Raw genomic sequence first — 16287 nt, 5'->3', positions numbered from 1 at the left:
ACAGCAAGCCTTGTGAACTTCACAGTTGATTTCTGCTGTGTTCCCACTGAACACCTCCCAGACGTCTGGTCAGCCAGTGCTACAGTTCTCAATATGCAGCCTTAGTACTAATTTAGCCCACTTCAAAATGAGTTTTGTGTTCCATAGCATTGCGTTCCATCTGCACTGAAGTGTTATGATGTAGTTCTCTTTTAATTAAGTCCCCTGTTCGAGTTCAGTCCAATGCCTAATGTGGAAAGCAGCTCTCATTTGCTTGTGGCATTGTTACTTTTCACCTGCCAAAATACTGTAATGCTGGCTTAGCATTTCATCTGGAATAACTCATGGTTGGAACTCTTGTGAATGTTTTTTATTTATCTGAGAAATCAAATTGCTTTCAATTACTGCTACAATTGGTCAGATGACTTACTATTGTGTTTGTGAAGGCTACAGATCTAAAATGCTTTAAAGAAAAAAGAAAACAAACAAGACTGACCAGCCTGGAAAGTTTTATACAGGCAAAAAAACAGGAATTATACTTCCTTCAAGAATGATTGTTTCCAGCCCTTTTTCCTTTGCTAGGGGAAGTTTAAATAGGATGTGATTTAAAAAACAAAAAGTTTGTAATCTGTGGTGACTAAGCTTCCCCAGGCTTCTTTTCCACGCCTCTTCCACTTGCTTGACGTCGCACTGTTTGTGTCCCTTTCTAGCTCATTGACACGATTGCCTCAGAAATCGGAGAGCTGAAACAGGAGATGGTTCAGACCGATGTCACGGTGGAAGATGAGCCCGCAGATTTGCGAAGGTGATTAAAATGCTTGTTCTCATAGTTCTTGACGGTGTGCTGTGACAGGAATGTTTTCGTTGTGCTGTTCTCTTGGGTGCCTTGTATCCTAGCGCTCTCCTTCCTAGCACTTTCCGTCCTGGAAACAAAGGGTGGAGTTTACCTTGCTGTTCATTAACGGAATTTGCCTTTGTGCAGAAGGAATGCCTGGAGATTGAATTGACCTGCGTTTGCCTTAATATCTTTAATAAATCAGCTGAGCTTCACTTCTGCTTTCTTGTGGCAAGCCTGCCATGCGGATGAATGGCCAAAAAAGGAAGCTACTGATGTTGTTCCCATTTTGTTGTGGCAAGGAGCTTTGCTTTCACATTGTACAGATCAACAATGGCCATTGCTCCAGATGGATTTGTGAAGATTCAACTCACAATGATGTGATTTATTTGTGTTCTCTGGTTATTAAGTAAAATAGACTGCCACAAGCTGACACTTCTGTGGGATATGGATTTTAGCTTGTTTATATGCATCTTTCATGGCTTTGTTTTGTTTTTTTGGTTTTTTTTTTAGATAAGTCAGTGCATTTTTGTAAGCTTTAAAATAATTGGAGGTTCAACTTGCAATGCAGATATTAATTTCATCTTTTTGAAACAGCTGTAGGTGGGACTGTGGAAATTTGATGTAAACCTGAAGGTTTAAGTGCGTATAGTGGGACCCTAACAGTTTGCTTTTGTTATTCCTGATGGTTAATGACAGATAAATTGTTATCCAGAGAATGTTTTAACCATTGTATTAAGATAAATTCTTTTTTTGTTTTCTAACTTACTGTTCAAATATTGGTTGCAAGAGGAAATTAATGGTGTGAGTGTTCTGTTTTATCGGGCTGCAGAGTCCGCTCCGGAGCCTGGTGGGCTTTGCTCCACAAAGTGGATAAGGGTTGGTTATTTAGAATTACATCCATGGGTTTTTAAACTTTGTTTCTGTAAATACTGTTGAAATGTGCTAAAACCTTACTGCATTACATTTAAATTATTCATGTTACCTAAAACGTTGAGCAGCACCTGTGTTGCCTGAGTGGTGAAGAACAGACAGCTGTGGTAATTGAAGTCCTTCCCTGTGGCCTTGGTTGCACATTATTCAAGTTCTAAAGCTTTTGACAGCGTGGTTCTTTTACAGAGGCAGAAAGGATGCTTTCTTCATTTCAGCGAATTCAGCTAATTAATTTCAATGATGATTAGCTGATTTTCAGTTTTAAAGCTGCTTGTATCCTTGAATGCACCATAAGCATGAAAGACTAAGATTCATTATCTCTAAAATCTTGCTGAAAGCACTTAGCTGGAAACAGTCAACTACATTCTCCTGTTTTGCTAATAATTTTTAACAGATTTCTCTGATGAAAGCTATTGTTTTGAGTGCATAATGTGTTTTGATTAAAAATGCTAGTAAAGCTAACCTCAGAAAGTGAATAGTGAGCTTTCCATGAAGACGTAATTGAATTAAGTTTCCTATTGAACCAGAAGTCAGAGAGTGAACAAACTTTAAAAAATCATTTTCTGTTAGCTGTTTAAGGTAACAAAATATAAGATCTGCATAAATTAATTGAGATCATTTTTTATGTTACTGCATAAATCTGAGCTGTGAGCTTCTGCAGAAGGAAAAAGTAGGTGCAAATTATGTAACAACCGATGACTCCTGGTTGTGAGTTACTACCAAATTGCAGTCATTTCATGCAATGCTTTCCAGAGTGTTTATTGAAAACCACGTTTGCTATTATAACTTTGTAGTTATGTTATAACTTTATAATTGATGTAAGATGCTTTTATTATTGTGTAAGCTGCAATTCAGAAGTTGGTATCTGGATTTTGCATTTGGATCTAGAGAAATTAGACCCAGAAGGAATGTGTGTTATTCTTGCTTGGTTTTTTACCTTTGCCTATATCTGCACACAACGGGAACAGCTCTGGAAAGCCAGGTCTGTGGGATGTCTTGGTTGTGTTCAGAGGAATAAGTATACAAAGAAGTCCATGAAGCCTCACGTCTGCAGCTTCAGTGATCTGTATAGCTGTGTGGTGACTTCCTGAGGTAGGACCCTCCTGGTGATACTTTGGAGATGCCTCCTCTTTTGAAGCCTATAGCACAAGTAATGCTGAGAAAAAGCAATATTGAGAGCCTCCTGTGTTCTTGTTAGTACCCATTGCCTCCTGCTGCAATTAGGCACCACGGAGCAGAGCCTGGCTCCATCTTCACTGCACTCTCCCTTTTGCATCTATATGGATGTTAACAAGATCTCCTGAGCCTCCTTTTTTCTATGATAAAGTCCCAGCTCTCTCAGCGTCTCCTCACAGGAGAGATGCTGCAGTCCCTTGCTCATCTTGGTAGCTCTGTGTTGGTCTCCTTTCAGTGCTGACAGGTATTGGTGTTGCTATCATTAACAGGTGTGTAGGTATTTGGCAACCTATTCCTCAGCAGCTGTATCCCATCCCTTCAGCTGTAATGGAAAGCAGAAGAATGTGACAATCCAGTTACTGAGGCATGGGAGATAATCTTGAGAGGTTTAGTGCCATCTCCGACCTAATGTTTGCTGTGAGTTGGCTGGTGAAATTAAACCCTGTTAGACTGCAGGATTTACAGAAGTTCAGATGCTTGCAGTCAGGAGTCACACAGTGTTAACTGTGGGGAGCCTTTACTGGAGCTGATCCAAGGTTCCCTTTGCAGTTTTAGGAAGCTTCTCTTCATCTGTGTCTACTGCTGTTCTCTTTGCCCTCGTGACTGTGATGGAAACAGGCAAAATATTCCTCACTGCCGAGTAACAGTGGGATGGGACAGTAATGAACCTGGAGGCTGTGTTGTGCAAACCTTTCCACCTTGGCAGAGCTGGCAGCAATGCTTGTTAAGCTGCACTGCTGAACAAGTGTAAATCATTATCTTTATTACTGTATCCAGCCCAGTCTTTGACCCTCACCACTCTCCTCACTATGCGCAAATCCTTTCAAGTCAGCTGATAATCATGACTTGCTAAACACAAAGTTGTGCTGATAACCAGCTTCCTTCAGAGTGAGGAAGCAGATGTGGTCATCTGAATCCTTCCCTCAACTTTTCTCAAGCTTGCAGAAGTGCAGGTAAGTTATCCCACCTTTCATAGGGAGAGTGAAGGTAAACTGTAGAGCTGCTTAAATGCAACACTACGAAGCCATGAAACAGTGTTGGTCATCCTGGTGGGATGTACATGTAAGCACCTTCACTGTGAGTGTACTCCCAAAGAGGGAGAAATCTCTTCTAGTGTCTGTCAGTGCAGAAAGTCTGGAGGGGTCCCACACTAAATAAGAGAAACCTATTTATAGGTTTCACCTATAGGTGAAAGCTTGGGTTAAAACCCAAACAAGGCACAGAGATACAGACCAAAGGAAGATCTCAGGCAGGGCTGAAAAGGGGCACTTGCTTTGTAGATATGTGATGAAGATGTATGTTACAGCCCTGTGGGCATGAGGGAGATGATCCTAATTCTAGGATTCAGCCAGTTCTTTATCCTTTTTGCTGCCTGTTTCTGGGAGTTAGCATGAAACCAGGCGAACACAGAACACCCCCACCACCTCCACCAGCAGTGTGATGGCTGCACAACATAGGATGTTGTACTGGTGCACAAAGGTCACAGCAACTTCTTATTCTGTACGCTTCAGTGAATCAGGTGATCATGAGGCGTTCATATGGTTCTTCTTTCCGTACTGTTGTTTCTGGAGAAGCAATGCACAAATCCCAGTCCTAAATAATGTTGCACTCAAAGAGATGACGAATTCATGCACTGTGCTTCTCCATGGGAGCACAAGGGAAGGGCTGTGCACCTCAGTAACCACGGGTTCCAAACAACCTGGCAACCTTTGTTCAAATTCTGATTTGGATCTGTAGAGCTTTGGCTGTGTTTGACAACATTAAGCCACCCGTGTGGAGGAGGAGCACTGTGACCAGGGTATGTCTGCAAACTCTGACTGGTAGCAAGGAGCACCTGGCCTTGTAACTGATACCAGTTTTGCACCTTCCTCTGCATGTGATGCAGTTCTTTTTTGTAGGCAAAGTTGTTTCCCTCTCATAGAGATTCTCTCTGCAACGTGTTTAGTTTCCACCCCTTAGGCAGTTAAACTCACAGCCAGAGTCTGTGCATAACTCATTTTGCCATAGCTATCTTTGGTTTGTAGCATTGCTGGCTGTAACCCATTCTGAAGGTGAGTGGAAAGTTTCTGCCCTGTATTTCCTGGAGGTCCTGCTCCTGAAAGCACTGCTACGGTTCATGGGTTGACTTTGGTGGAGTTTCATGTGCTGTAGTGCTGGGTTCTGCTGGGACTGTGGTCGAAAGCAGAACCTAGAACTACTATTGTGGTAGTTTCAGTGCCTTGTCATAACATGTAAACACTAATTCCCTTCTGCACACAATATTTCTGTATGTTGTGTGTCCCTGAAAGGCATTATTGGCAGCTTTTTGGTGCTTAGGGAGGGAAGGTGTCTGCATTTTAGATGCCTTGCAAATCCAGAAGGTGTTACCATAAGTGAGCAAACAGTAATGAAGACAAAAGGAAGGGAGAAGGTGCATAGATGATAAGTGATCCAGGTAATGAAATGTTGAATGTTCTCATGCAATCAAAGAAAGATCAAGCAGCTCTCCATGCTATTTGTTTTCCTTTGTAGCCTTGTCCGTAGATGCTGTAAGATGATTACAAGTGCTAGAAAAACCAGCACAAGACTTGAAGTTATTGGGTTTTTGTTGTTGTTGTCATCCTTGTTTGTTTGGTTTGTTTTTTTTTATAATTCAGCACTATTGTGTTCGTGAAGCCTCTTCTGCACTTGCTCTGGTGACAGTAGCTGACATGTGTTTCCTGCCTGTCTGAAACAGTCTGGAAGAGCTTCAGTTTGCAGCAGGGAGATGCAGTTGCATTGCCCTCTGCTGTTCAGGGCCCTGTGATGGCAGAAGAACACACCCTCTGCACCTGATATTTTTTTCTGACTCTGTATCTGATTTGCTTTGCTCTTACCTGTGCTCTAATATCAGCATCAGGACTGTTGCTACTGGATTAACTGCTCTGCAGTGATTTCTAGACCTAGACGGATGGCAGGATGTACTTCTGAACTCAAAAATTAGAGCAAGTGACACATGCAGATATACTGGGTGTTGTATTATGCACAAGTGATGGAGAAACTTGGCGTAGCAAAAGGAGCTCCTGCAGTACTCTGTTTTCTTGGATTTTTGATTCAAAACTAGCACCTGTCACCTTCATTGCTTCATTTAGAGGTATTTTTAACTAACTTGCCACTAATAAAAAAATAAATAACCATAGTTTGCCCCAGTCACACTTGGTTTAGCTTTTCTTTTGCTTTCATTCTTTGCAGAGGAGTCAATCCAGAGCCAAATGAATTAAGAGTACAACTATCTGATTCCTTGCCTATTGTGAGAGGCGCAGTTCTGAGTTGTGAGAGGAGGATTTCTGTTTGCAAAGATGTAAATATGTTGAGAAGTTAGAGCATAGACTGCAGAAGAAAAAAGATCTGCCATTGTGCATCAGAGAAGCTGTGCCTTAGAGAAGCTTATCTGTGCTGGAGAAGCAGGGGGGTGGTTTACATAGGCACATATATCCATTCAAAGTGATTGCTGAACTTTGACAAGCTCACAGAATAATGCTAGAGCTTACCTTACACTTAGCTCTTAAACTGGAAGGTAAATGAAAGAGAGAAATCATACAGGTAAGAATATGTGTACTAATAACATGAGTTCTAAATAGAAGAAATAACTATCTAGGCTGCCAGCAGTGCTGTTAGTTTTGTTGATCTGTGTTTGCTGAACTGAGGGATTGCTTATAACCAACATATAACTTTGTTTCTTCACAGTCTAGTAAAGAACATGGATAATGTCTCTCCAGAGAAAAAGGATGTGAAAGGCTGTCCTCGGGACTCTGGATATGATAGCCTATCTAACAAGCTGAGCATATTGGACAAGCTCCTCCATACTCACCCTGTGTGGCTCCAGCTTGGTCTGAACGATGCTGAAGCCACAGAAATTCTGCGTGCACAGCCTCCTGGGGTAGGAAGATCATTGCATTTTATTGATACAGCTGCTTGTTGTAAAACAAAACTAACGTGCACAGGCAAGTAAATGCACATTCACACACTGCATTAAAACGAGCAACACCAAAATATCCCCCACAAAACCAACACTCACAGAGCTACTTCTGTGTGTGCACATAAGCCAAGCAAAAGCTTCATGAGTGGTTGGCAGCTGGACGAGTTTGGCCTTGAGAATAGTTAGAGGTCCTCTGCAGCTGAGAGAGCATAGACTGCTACAATTAGAGCTCTGGAGTTGGACCTTGCTAAACAGCGTTGTAACAGATGCATTTCCACCATATGGAGGGAGCAAGAACAGAGATTTTGTCCTTGACTAGTGCCTGTCAGGGTGCTGTAATGGAAACCAGGTCCTCCCAGCTTTGCTAAGGCTGGTGGCCTGCTTCTGTATCCTGTTGCAAGAGAATTGCATGAATAGGCTGCTGTGACACAGCAGGACTCCATCAGTGTCCCCCAGATTCTGCAGTTTGACTCAAAGCCGGGAGTTGCTTTGTGTTAAACTAGAGAGCTCATAAAAGGGCATCATAAACTTGATGTCATGTATCTGTGTTACAGTGAGATGAAATGCTTTTCTAAACAATTGACTGCTGTTTCTCACCAACCTGTTGGATCTGGTAGATTCCTGTGCTGAATTGAATTAAATTCTGAGGTGTATTGTAAAGGGTGTCAGTGATCATGAGATTATTATAGTCAGTATCTGTCTCTATTAAGGCACCTGTGATGAAGCTAAAATTTTATTTCTTTCTCTACGACAGATATTTTTGGTTAGGAAATCTTCAAAACTGCTGAAGAAGGTCATATCTCTGCGTCTGCCAGGCGACTGTGGGCCCTGCCTGAAGGAATTTGCAATAAAAGAAAGCACATACAGTAAGTTTTAAAGAATTTTCATCTATTTGTCTCCCAGCATGAGCCAAGAGTAGTCTGAATTGGTGAAACCCACAGCAGAAAATACTCAGATTCATGCATAGGTCACTCCAAAAGTACTGCCTCCTTTTGACTTTCGCATAAGCTACAACAGCTAATAAGAGCATAATAAAACTGGTTGATGGAGTAAATTCTCAGCTATAGAACACTATTTTTCAAAATAATTGCCCCTGTTAGCTCTGCATTTCTGCCAACAAAATGGAGTATTTCTATCATGGCATTGCTGATTTGGGGCCTAATTGGTAACAAGGGGTAATTAACTGCTGACTCTTTCACAGAAGTGACTTAACACGTGTGGAAAGCAGCGTGGCTGGCTGTAGTATGGGTGTATTTAATCTGTGTGATCTATGGCTGTGTCCCTGGGCTTGTTATACTAATTTCCTACCCTCTAGCAAATGCATATTGTTATCATTCAGGAGCATAGTTTTACCACAAGGGGGAAGTATATACTGATGGTTTTTACTCACTATTCCTGGTTGAGATTTTCACCACAGTCTGGCATCTGAACACACATCTCCTCTTAACATCCTTTACTCCTCTGCCAAGATCATCTACCTGTTGACTACCTGCATCTGTTAGTGCATCTCTTGAAATCCATTCACCTGAATGCATCAACAGCCAGCTTGGCCAGTCCTTCAGTGTAGCAGTTAGGTAAAAGATGAGTACCTGACTTTGCTCTGGTTCGTGTGCATGCAGACTTCATATTCACAGAATGGCCAGGGTTGGAAGGGACCTGAAAGATCATGAAGCTCCAACCCTCTCTGCCACATGCAGGGCCAGTGACACTGGTGAACCTTGCTTTGGGATCTTGCAGCATGGAATACTGACAAAATTGCAGTGCTGCTGATCACCAAGAGGCATTGCTGGCATAACCAAAGGTTCTGCATGACTTCTGTCTTTTTCCACCAAGCCAGGAGCTCTGCCTGATTTCAGTCTGAATGTCTTAAGCTTCTGCAGCACAGGAAGTACTTTCCTTGAGAGATGAATTTCAAAAGAATTCCTCTGCCTGCAGAACTGGAACTGGAACTGTGTGTGCACCTGAATAAGAGATTTACTCCTCATTTGGCTTTTCTGCCATGCAGATGGGCTGAAGAATCAGACTTCACATTCAGCCCTTCATAGAAGTTGTCTGAAGCTCCTTAAAACCAGCATTTGGTCCAAATAAGACCAAATAAGGAACCTGTCTTCTGGCACTGTTGTATTTAGTAAATGATCTTCCTTCAGTGCCTTGGTCTCAGCCACACGCAGAGGTAGAAGATTTGGACTGTGTCAATGTAGGAGCTTCTCCTTGATACCTTTTAGTTCTTGGGTGAGATTTCTCAGTGGAATCAATGAGATTTAAGCACATTAGTAAACATGGGAAGCCTCCGTTGTTAATTTTTTTTTTATTTTCTAAAAATGTGTGCAGTTCTAATAACACTAGATCTGATTCCCAGGAGTTAGACCACATGTCTGGAGTGCAGAAACCCATCACCAAGACTGTCCATTATCTCTGAAACTACCTGTAGCTGTGACACGTACTCTTTCAAACAGTTGTTCTTTATTAGCCATGCAGTATTGAGTTTGATGGTGTAAACTTACTGATTCTAGGGGGAGAAATAGAGATGCACTTATTTAAGCTTTTCTAAGAAACATTGGATTTGTGATTCTTTACCTGTTGTTACTTTCTTTGCAGCGTTTTCCTTAGAGGGGTCTGGAATAAGTTTTGCTGATTTATTCAGGCTCATTGCTTTCTACTGTATTAGTAGGTAAGATAGTTTTATGTTCCATGGGAATCTATTTGCTGTCATTTACTCTTAATTATGTATAGGTACTTATACTACTGGTTTAGCAGGTGCTGTTGCTTGAGGATGTGTTAGTACCTGTGAGGTGGGCAAGAGGTATGCTGTTGGTACTCACAGTGTACATGTGGCTAAGTAGTTCTATCCCTTAAAAAAGCTTTCTACACTAGATCTGGCTTGTGTTATTTTTCACCGTTCATGCGTCTCCCTTTGAGAAACTGAGTGTGAGAAATGATTAAGGCTTTCTTTTGTAAGATCTGTTTTCAGCCTAGAGCAGAGTAGGACCGGTACATCCTAGCTTGGAAGTGTTTAGGGTAGGTGCCAAAGTATTCGTTTAGATTTTTAATCTGAGAACTGGAATTCAAGTTGGTGATCAGTTAACAGTGTATTCAAAAGATAACATTAAGGCTGATAGCATTTTGCATCTCACTGGCATACTTGTAAAGGATGAGATGTAAGAGATTCTGATGCAGCAGGAGAAAATATAGGGTGGGACTGTGGAAACGAGCCCCAGAGGAGTACTGGGAACTTGAAACTCATTTGCACTTCACACTGGTTTTCAGTGTGAAGGAATCCTGGCACTGATAAAATTTTCACCATGCAGTGTTTGTTTAAGGCTTTTATTACCTTCTATAGCTTAAGAAGGAAGTAGGAACTGGATCTCAGCCTGTGTTGAAAACAAAGTCTTATAAAACTTTGGATGTTATTGTGAAAACCATATTTACTTTGATGTTGCACAACAGGGATGTCCTTCCATTCACCCTGAAGTTGCCTCATGCTATTGCTGCAGCAAAGACAGAAGCTGAACTTGAAGAGATTGCTCAGCTTGGACTGAGTAAGTAGTCATCTACACAGATGTCATTCCCTGTAGCATCACTATAAGCTTCAGGAAATAAGCTGTCTGTAAACGGTTCACGTTTGTCAGTGATGATCCAAATTTCATTTGGAAAAGCAGCTTCTCTTACTGGGATGGCCAAACCACATACTTGCCAAGGTGTTCTTCCTTCCTTCTTTAATCTTCTGTGATATTCGTGTTTCTGTTAGTGCTGTTTCCTTCCTTCCTTCACTCTCTCCTCTGTGTAGCCCCTTAAGCTGCTGCAAAGCAAGTCTAAAAATTCCTCAGGCAAACATTTGATGCAGCTTGTCCTCTAAGGGTGAGTGTTGGCTGCAAGCTCACATAGCAGGCGCTAGCTGGATAATTTGCTGCAGCTGATGGAATAGTCTAGGAACTGAGATTCACTATTAATAAGCGGCTCTATTCAGATTGACATGTGACTATTTATTTTAGGAGGGCAATTTCAACATCAGTGGCTTCATGCTGTAGCCTATGAATAAAAGGAGGGGTGTACACATAACATCTACAGAACATATCCATGCACGTTGGTTTGGTTGAAAGAGCACGATTGCTGCATCCAGTTAAAGGCTCAGTGTAAAAACGTTGAGCATTACATTTGAGCATTACAGCAGATACAAAGGTTGGCAGGATTTGAAACATGGGCGCAACCCGAATGAATCACTGAGCAGCTCCTGCAAAGTGCTGAATGGCCTCATTTCCTTTGGCAGGAAGGGAGAGTTAGCCAGGGCAGTCTTCTGTCCTGGTAGACTTTTGAGTCATCTTTAATTTAGAAGTGGACCCTCAGTAAATCATGGTGTTATCACAAGGCTCTCTAGGACTATTTGGCTCGCAGAGAAGCCATACACAGGGGAGCGTTGCATTGCTTTGCATTTTGCTGTATTGGCTGACGATCAGGAATTGTTTTAGAGAAGAAACTGTCTTCTGCACTTCTTTTTGCAAAGTGAGGCGATCAAATGAAAGCATGGAATTTTAGTGGGACCACAGACTAACATTTAACTGCTGATTAGGTAAACACTTGGAAAAAAATGGTCTGACTGAGATGCAGAGCAATGGAGATGGTCTCCCAGTGACACCTGGAGGAGCATCTGAGTGTCTCCATGGAGGAGAATGATGATGTTGAAAAAGCTGTCCAGACTAACCACACTCTGTTCTCACTACTTGAAAGCACCATGTTTTACTTCCTGTTGAACCATTTGTCTGTGTCTTGTGTGTTGGTTCTTTAAGCTAATGCCTTTGAATACGGAGGAGGAGATTGGATTAGCCTCTAACTATGTGGAGGCTGTATTTGGAATCCATTATCTGCTACATACCAGGTTAAGTTTGAGGTTTCTGTGAGCAGATGCCGAGCAGCAGAGTTAAGTTTCTGATGGTTTTCTTGGTGTCTGCATACAAAGCAGCAAACAAAAGTGAGCTCAGTGATACTGCGGACCCAAGAGGTGCTAAAAAAAAAAAACTCTCAGGGGCCCTTCCTAGTAACAGTGAGCTTTCTTAAGCAACAAGCAGGCACAGAAGAAAACATCCTGCTCCTGTCAGAAGTCTTTCATGCTTCAGATTCTTTTGGCCTCTCCTGCTGTTTCACCTGCAGCAATGTTTATTTACATGGTACATGTTTGTAACGGCTCACATGGTAGATGTGCTGCAGGCAGGATGCAGAGTCATGGTGCCAGGACAAAAAAAAAAAACAGGGATGCTGTGTGACTCTGTAAGGGGAAAAAAAAATAAATTCCTCACATATGTTCTCTGGCTGCGACTTGTGCCAGGGGCTGTGCCCTATCTTCTGCCCATAGGTAAGGTACAGCTGTCAGGCATGGACCTACCATGGGTGTTCATGCCCTTCAGCCCGTGTTTGCTCAACAGTCAATGTAAGGTATCTTGAAACTCCAGGAGAAGGGGCCTTGCCAAGACTGGTGAACTTGAGCAAAGCCTGCCTCTGCTGTTCTTCACTTGTTTTGGTGTGGTGGTTATCCCTGAGGGCTTGTCTGGTTTTCAGTCTTTGTACTATGACAAACTGAGCTTTACTGTTGACTCAGCTTCACAAAAATGCTGCTGATGCTTTGCTGGGACAAGAGGCAGCGGCTGAAATTTGCTGGTTTAGCACAGGTTTTCCACACTGTGCTGGTGTGGGATGGCACGTTCAGTCTAATTATGTGCTGCTGAGTGTCTGAAACCTCAGACAAACTGTGTCACCATTGCAAACACGGGGCTACAGGCCAGCTCTCTTAAAGGGACACGAGCAATTGTTCTGTGTGGCTGAAGACTGTGTGCACCCAGTGCAGCTGAATGTGAGCATTTGTAGTTTTGTTTGTTTTAAGAGGAAACCAAACCAAAGTCTTTGTTGAGTTATTTTAAGTGGCAGCTGGAGTTGATCAGCTCAGTTCTGTTGTCTTTAATGGAGTGGATTTATTAATACCAGCTGAGGATCACTCCTGACTGAGATGCTAGTAATGAGATCATGCTCATTTTAGCCTCAAATTCATAAGGGTTGCTGTGTTACATTATCCGTTCCTTTGGTGCTCAGCTCATTTTTAAGCCTAATTCTGTGCTCTGATTTGAAGTTCTCCATTTCTTACGATACGTGTAAATGAGTTCAGCGTGCAGTTACATCTGGTAGCGCTTTCAGGGATTCACTGGGATTTTTTTCCTTGCATTTATAAAAGCTTGCCTGAATTTCTTACTACGTGAAGCTGGTTGTGTAGAGCTGAATGTTCTGAAAGCCATCTGCGTGCTATCCTGCATTCTTACACTGATGCAATGCTGATTTTTCAGATTTCTGGAGCTCTCCAGCTAACAGCAGCCCCTCAGATGCTTCACCTCCCCGTAAGCCTGGGCCTTCAGACAGCGCTTGCAAAGACTCGCGTCAGCTCTGCCTTATAAATGGAGTGCATTCTATACGAACCAGAACGCCCTTGGAGCTGGAGTGCAGCCAGACCAACGGAGCGCTGTGTTTCATTAATCCACTCTTCTTAAAAGTGCACAGCCAGGATGTCACTGGAAGTCTGAAAAGGCAGAGCCTGAAATCTCAGGACGTGAATGGCACCGAGAGGCCTCGCTCCCCCCCACCCCGGCCACCACCTCCTTCTATTAATAGCGTCCTCATGAGCCCACAGCTTTCCAGGACTATAAAGCAGACGAGCGTGCCAGAAACAGTCAACCATAAGAAAGAGAGAGACTTGGATTTGCTGCAGAGTAAACCAACCCCTATTCCGCCTCCTCGGCTGAAGAAGCAGGCTGTTTGTGCAGAGGTGGAGGGCGGCAGCTCAAAGCCCGCGGCCGCAATTCAACCTGCCTGCAATTCTGCCCGTGTGCCCGCGGCTGCTGACGTTGTAGGCGAAACCCCCCCACCCCAGCCAGCTCCAGCAGCTTCCAAGAAGACTGCAGTTAGCAGCTCTGAGTCACACGTACCCTGGAATGGAGGCAGGCAGAGGCTGAGCGACATGAGCATTTCTACCTCCTCCTCTGACTCGCTGGACTTCGATCGGAGCATGCCGCTGTTTGGCTACGAGGGGGACACTAACAGCAGCCTGGAGGATTTTGAGGGGGAAAGTGACCAAGAAAGCATGGCACCTCCGTTGAAGCCCAAGAAGAAAAGAAACAGTTCGTTTGTTCTCCCCAAGATTGTGAAATCCCAGCTACGGAAAGTTAGTGGAGTTTTCAGTTCCTTCATGACCCCTGAAAAGAGAATGATTAAGAAGATTGCAGAGATGTCGCGGGACAAACGCACTTACTTTGGATGCCTGGTGCAGGACTATATCAGCTTTCTCCAGGAAAACAAGGAGTGCCACGTTTCCAGCACAGATATGCTACAGACAGTTCGGCAGTTCATGACCCAAGTTAAGAACTATTTGTCCCAAAGCTCTGAACTTGATCCCCCAATCGAATCGCTGATTCCAGAGGACCAAATAGGTAAGGAATACTGCGCTGTATTTTGAGGGAAGGTAGACGTGTGCAATCTGTATTAACAGTAATATTCTTTATGCAAGTTTGGAAAGATGGGATTGATTTTACTGTCAGAATTCAAGACATTGAGTATTTCAGTTGTTAAAAAAATGTTAGAAACTCCACACCAACAAAACCAAAACCTAGCAACTCAGATTGGTGCTACCAAGTTGTTTATAAAAAGCTATCCTTAAAATAGCAACAGCAGTTATAGGACTCCTTACCCATGATCTTGTATTAAATCTGCACTACTGCTTATTTTGCAGAATCTCTTTTTTGTCAGCACTTGTTTTGTCCCCTCCTTTGGGCTGAAAAGCTGGGACAGTTTCAGCAGCATGCTGAGTATGCACAGTAGCTGCAAAACTAGAATTTATTAGAAAGGGGTGACAGTTAAGAGCAGAAAGGCGTTCTGTAGCAATTTACTGTGGAAATAAATCTCATTCATCCAGTCTTGTTCACTCTAAGCAAAGCTGCAGTGTCCCTGCAGATGAAACAAACTGAAAAGATAGAGTTGAAAAAACAAAATGTGTGTAGGAGAGAACGGGATGCTACTCTCTGGATTTCTGTATCTCTCTGTTGCATGTATGTGGTTATAAAAGGTTGCAGATGAGCTATAGGGTTGAATACATGTTTTTTTCAACAGGGGGAGACTTGTGTATCCACCAAAGTGAAATCATTGTTGCTGCATAAAATCCCACTGTCCCTCTGCCTTGCTGAGTGTGAGCTGTGTTTGTAAAAGAGTCTATAAGCCACATTCAGGAGGTAACATCCCTCAAGGCAAAATACTTTCCTTGTGAGCTCACTTCAGTCCTAATTTGCTTGTTTTTCTCCTATACCCCAGTGTCCCAACAGTTGGCCCAGTGCAAAATTGGCAGGATAGTTCTTTCTCTGGCAGTAGAGGGTGATTTTATGTTGACATTTCAGTCTGTCCTTGCCTGAGAGGAAATGCTTCATGTAACCTGAACTTATGGAAAGTCAAGCAAAACTAATAAGCAATGCTAGAGCAAATATACACTGAGAGTCCTCCAAGTTGACTCTTTAGAAGAACTGTATTAAGTAGGTGTTACGTGGAAGAAAAAGGCAATTGGAGCACTGGTGTTTGGCGCCTTTTCCTCTGGCCTTCTGCAGAGTATTGGCAATTTGACAAGGAATACAGAGCTGTATTTACTAGCAGTTTGGTCAAAGCTCTGTTTAGCTTGTACTTTTCATTCCACGGGTGTGGTTCAGTCAGACTGAGTCTCTGGAGGTTTGGAAAAATGTCTGCTTTTAAATGTTTTAGTAGTTTGGAATAGTTGAAGTTATGAGACATAATAACTACATCGGTTTTGTTCAGTGACAAAGTATAGCTCTGATCCTCTGACTAAATGCAATTAATGTGTAAGGCGGGATGCTTTTAAACAAATGAACTTGCTTTTGAAACAACTGCTGTCTATTGCTGGATCCTGGAAGTGAATCAGGAGCATCAGATGTTGCTGATCTCAGCAGATAACTATGTGACAGCAAGATGTAGTCGTTCCTATGGAGAGCTTGAAAGCATCTCTGCCTGCTATCCAGGTTTTTACTTGACTATTTCAGTACAGAATTGTAGACCTTCCTGGAACAGTAGGATTCCCAGTGTTGGGATGGAATTAAAGGTATCTGGCTTCTGTTGTTCAAGAGTAAATGCAAAAGGTATTGAAAGTCATCCACACTTGAATATGCTGGGCTGGGCAGAGGAGATCCTGCTCAACTAGCAGGTGCTTGGGAGGTGGTGTCACAGGTGCTGAGCGAGCAGTCACTGTTGTCAGGTGTCACCAGACAGGGTCCCAATGCCTGAACCTGGGACGGTCAGCTTTAAGGAATTTGGCAAGGAAGTCTTAGTTGATTGCATGTAAAGCTGCCTGGAAAGAATGCTGCCTGTTATCTCTTGCTATTTCTAACACACGGTGGGT

At 42.8% G+C, this 16287-nt stretch overlaps 1 protein-coding gene across 4 annotated transcripts in view; it reads left to right on the top strand.

The window, feature by feature from the left end:
* Positions 1-16287, top strand: part of RIN2 (Ras and Rab interactor 2) — a 59415-nt gene that overhangs the window by 30547 nt on the left and 12581 nt on the right. For all 4 annotated transcript variants that reach the window (XM_052701218.1, XM_052701235.1, XM_052701209.1 and 1 more), the window contains 6 exons: positions 690-784; positions 6629-6821; positions 7615-7726; positions 9459-9531; positions 10308-10399; positions 13187-14323. In XM_052701218.1, coding sequence (XP_052557178.1) covers positions 690-784; positions 6629-6821; positions 7615-7726; positions 9459-9531; positions 10308-10399; positions 13187-14323 — 1702 coding nt within the window. The remainder of the gene's footprint in view (positions 1-689; positions 785-6628; positions 6822-7614; positions 7727-9458; positions 9532-10307; positions 10400-13186; positions 14324-16287) is intronic.

The sequence above is a fragment of the Tympanuchus pallidicinctus genome, unplaced genomic scaffold (assembly GCF_026119805.1).
Source record: "Tympanuchus pallidicinctus isolate F22 unplaced genomic scaffold, pur_lepc_1.0 scaffold1, whole genome shotgun sequence".
Classification (NCBI taxonomy): Eukaryota; Metazoa; Chordata; class Aves; order Galliformes; family Phasianidae; genus Tympanuchus; species Tympanuchus pallidicinctus.
This window is presented reverse-complemented; position numbering and strand designations above follow the sequence as displayed.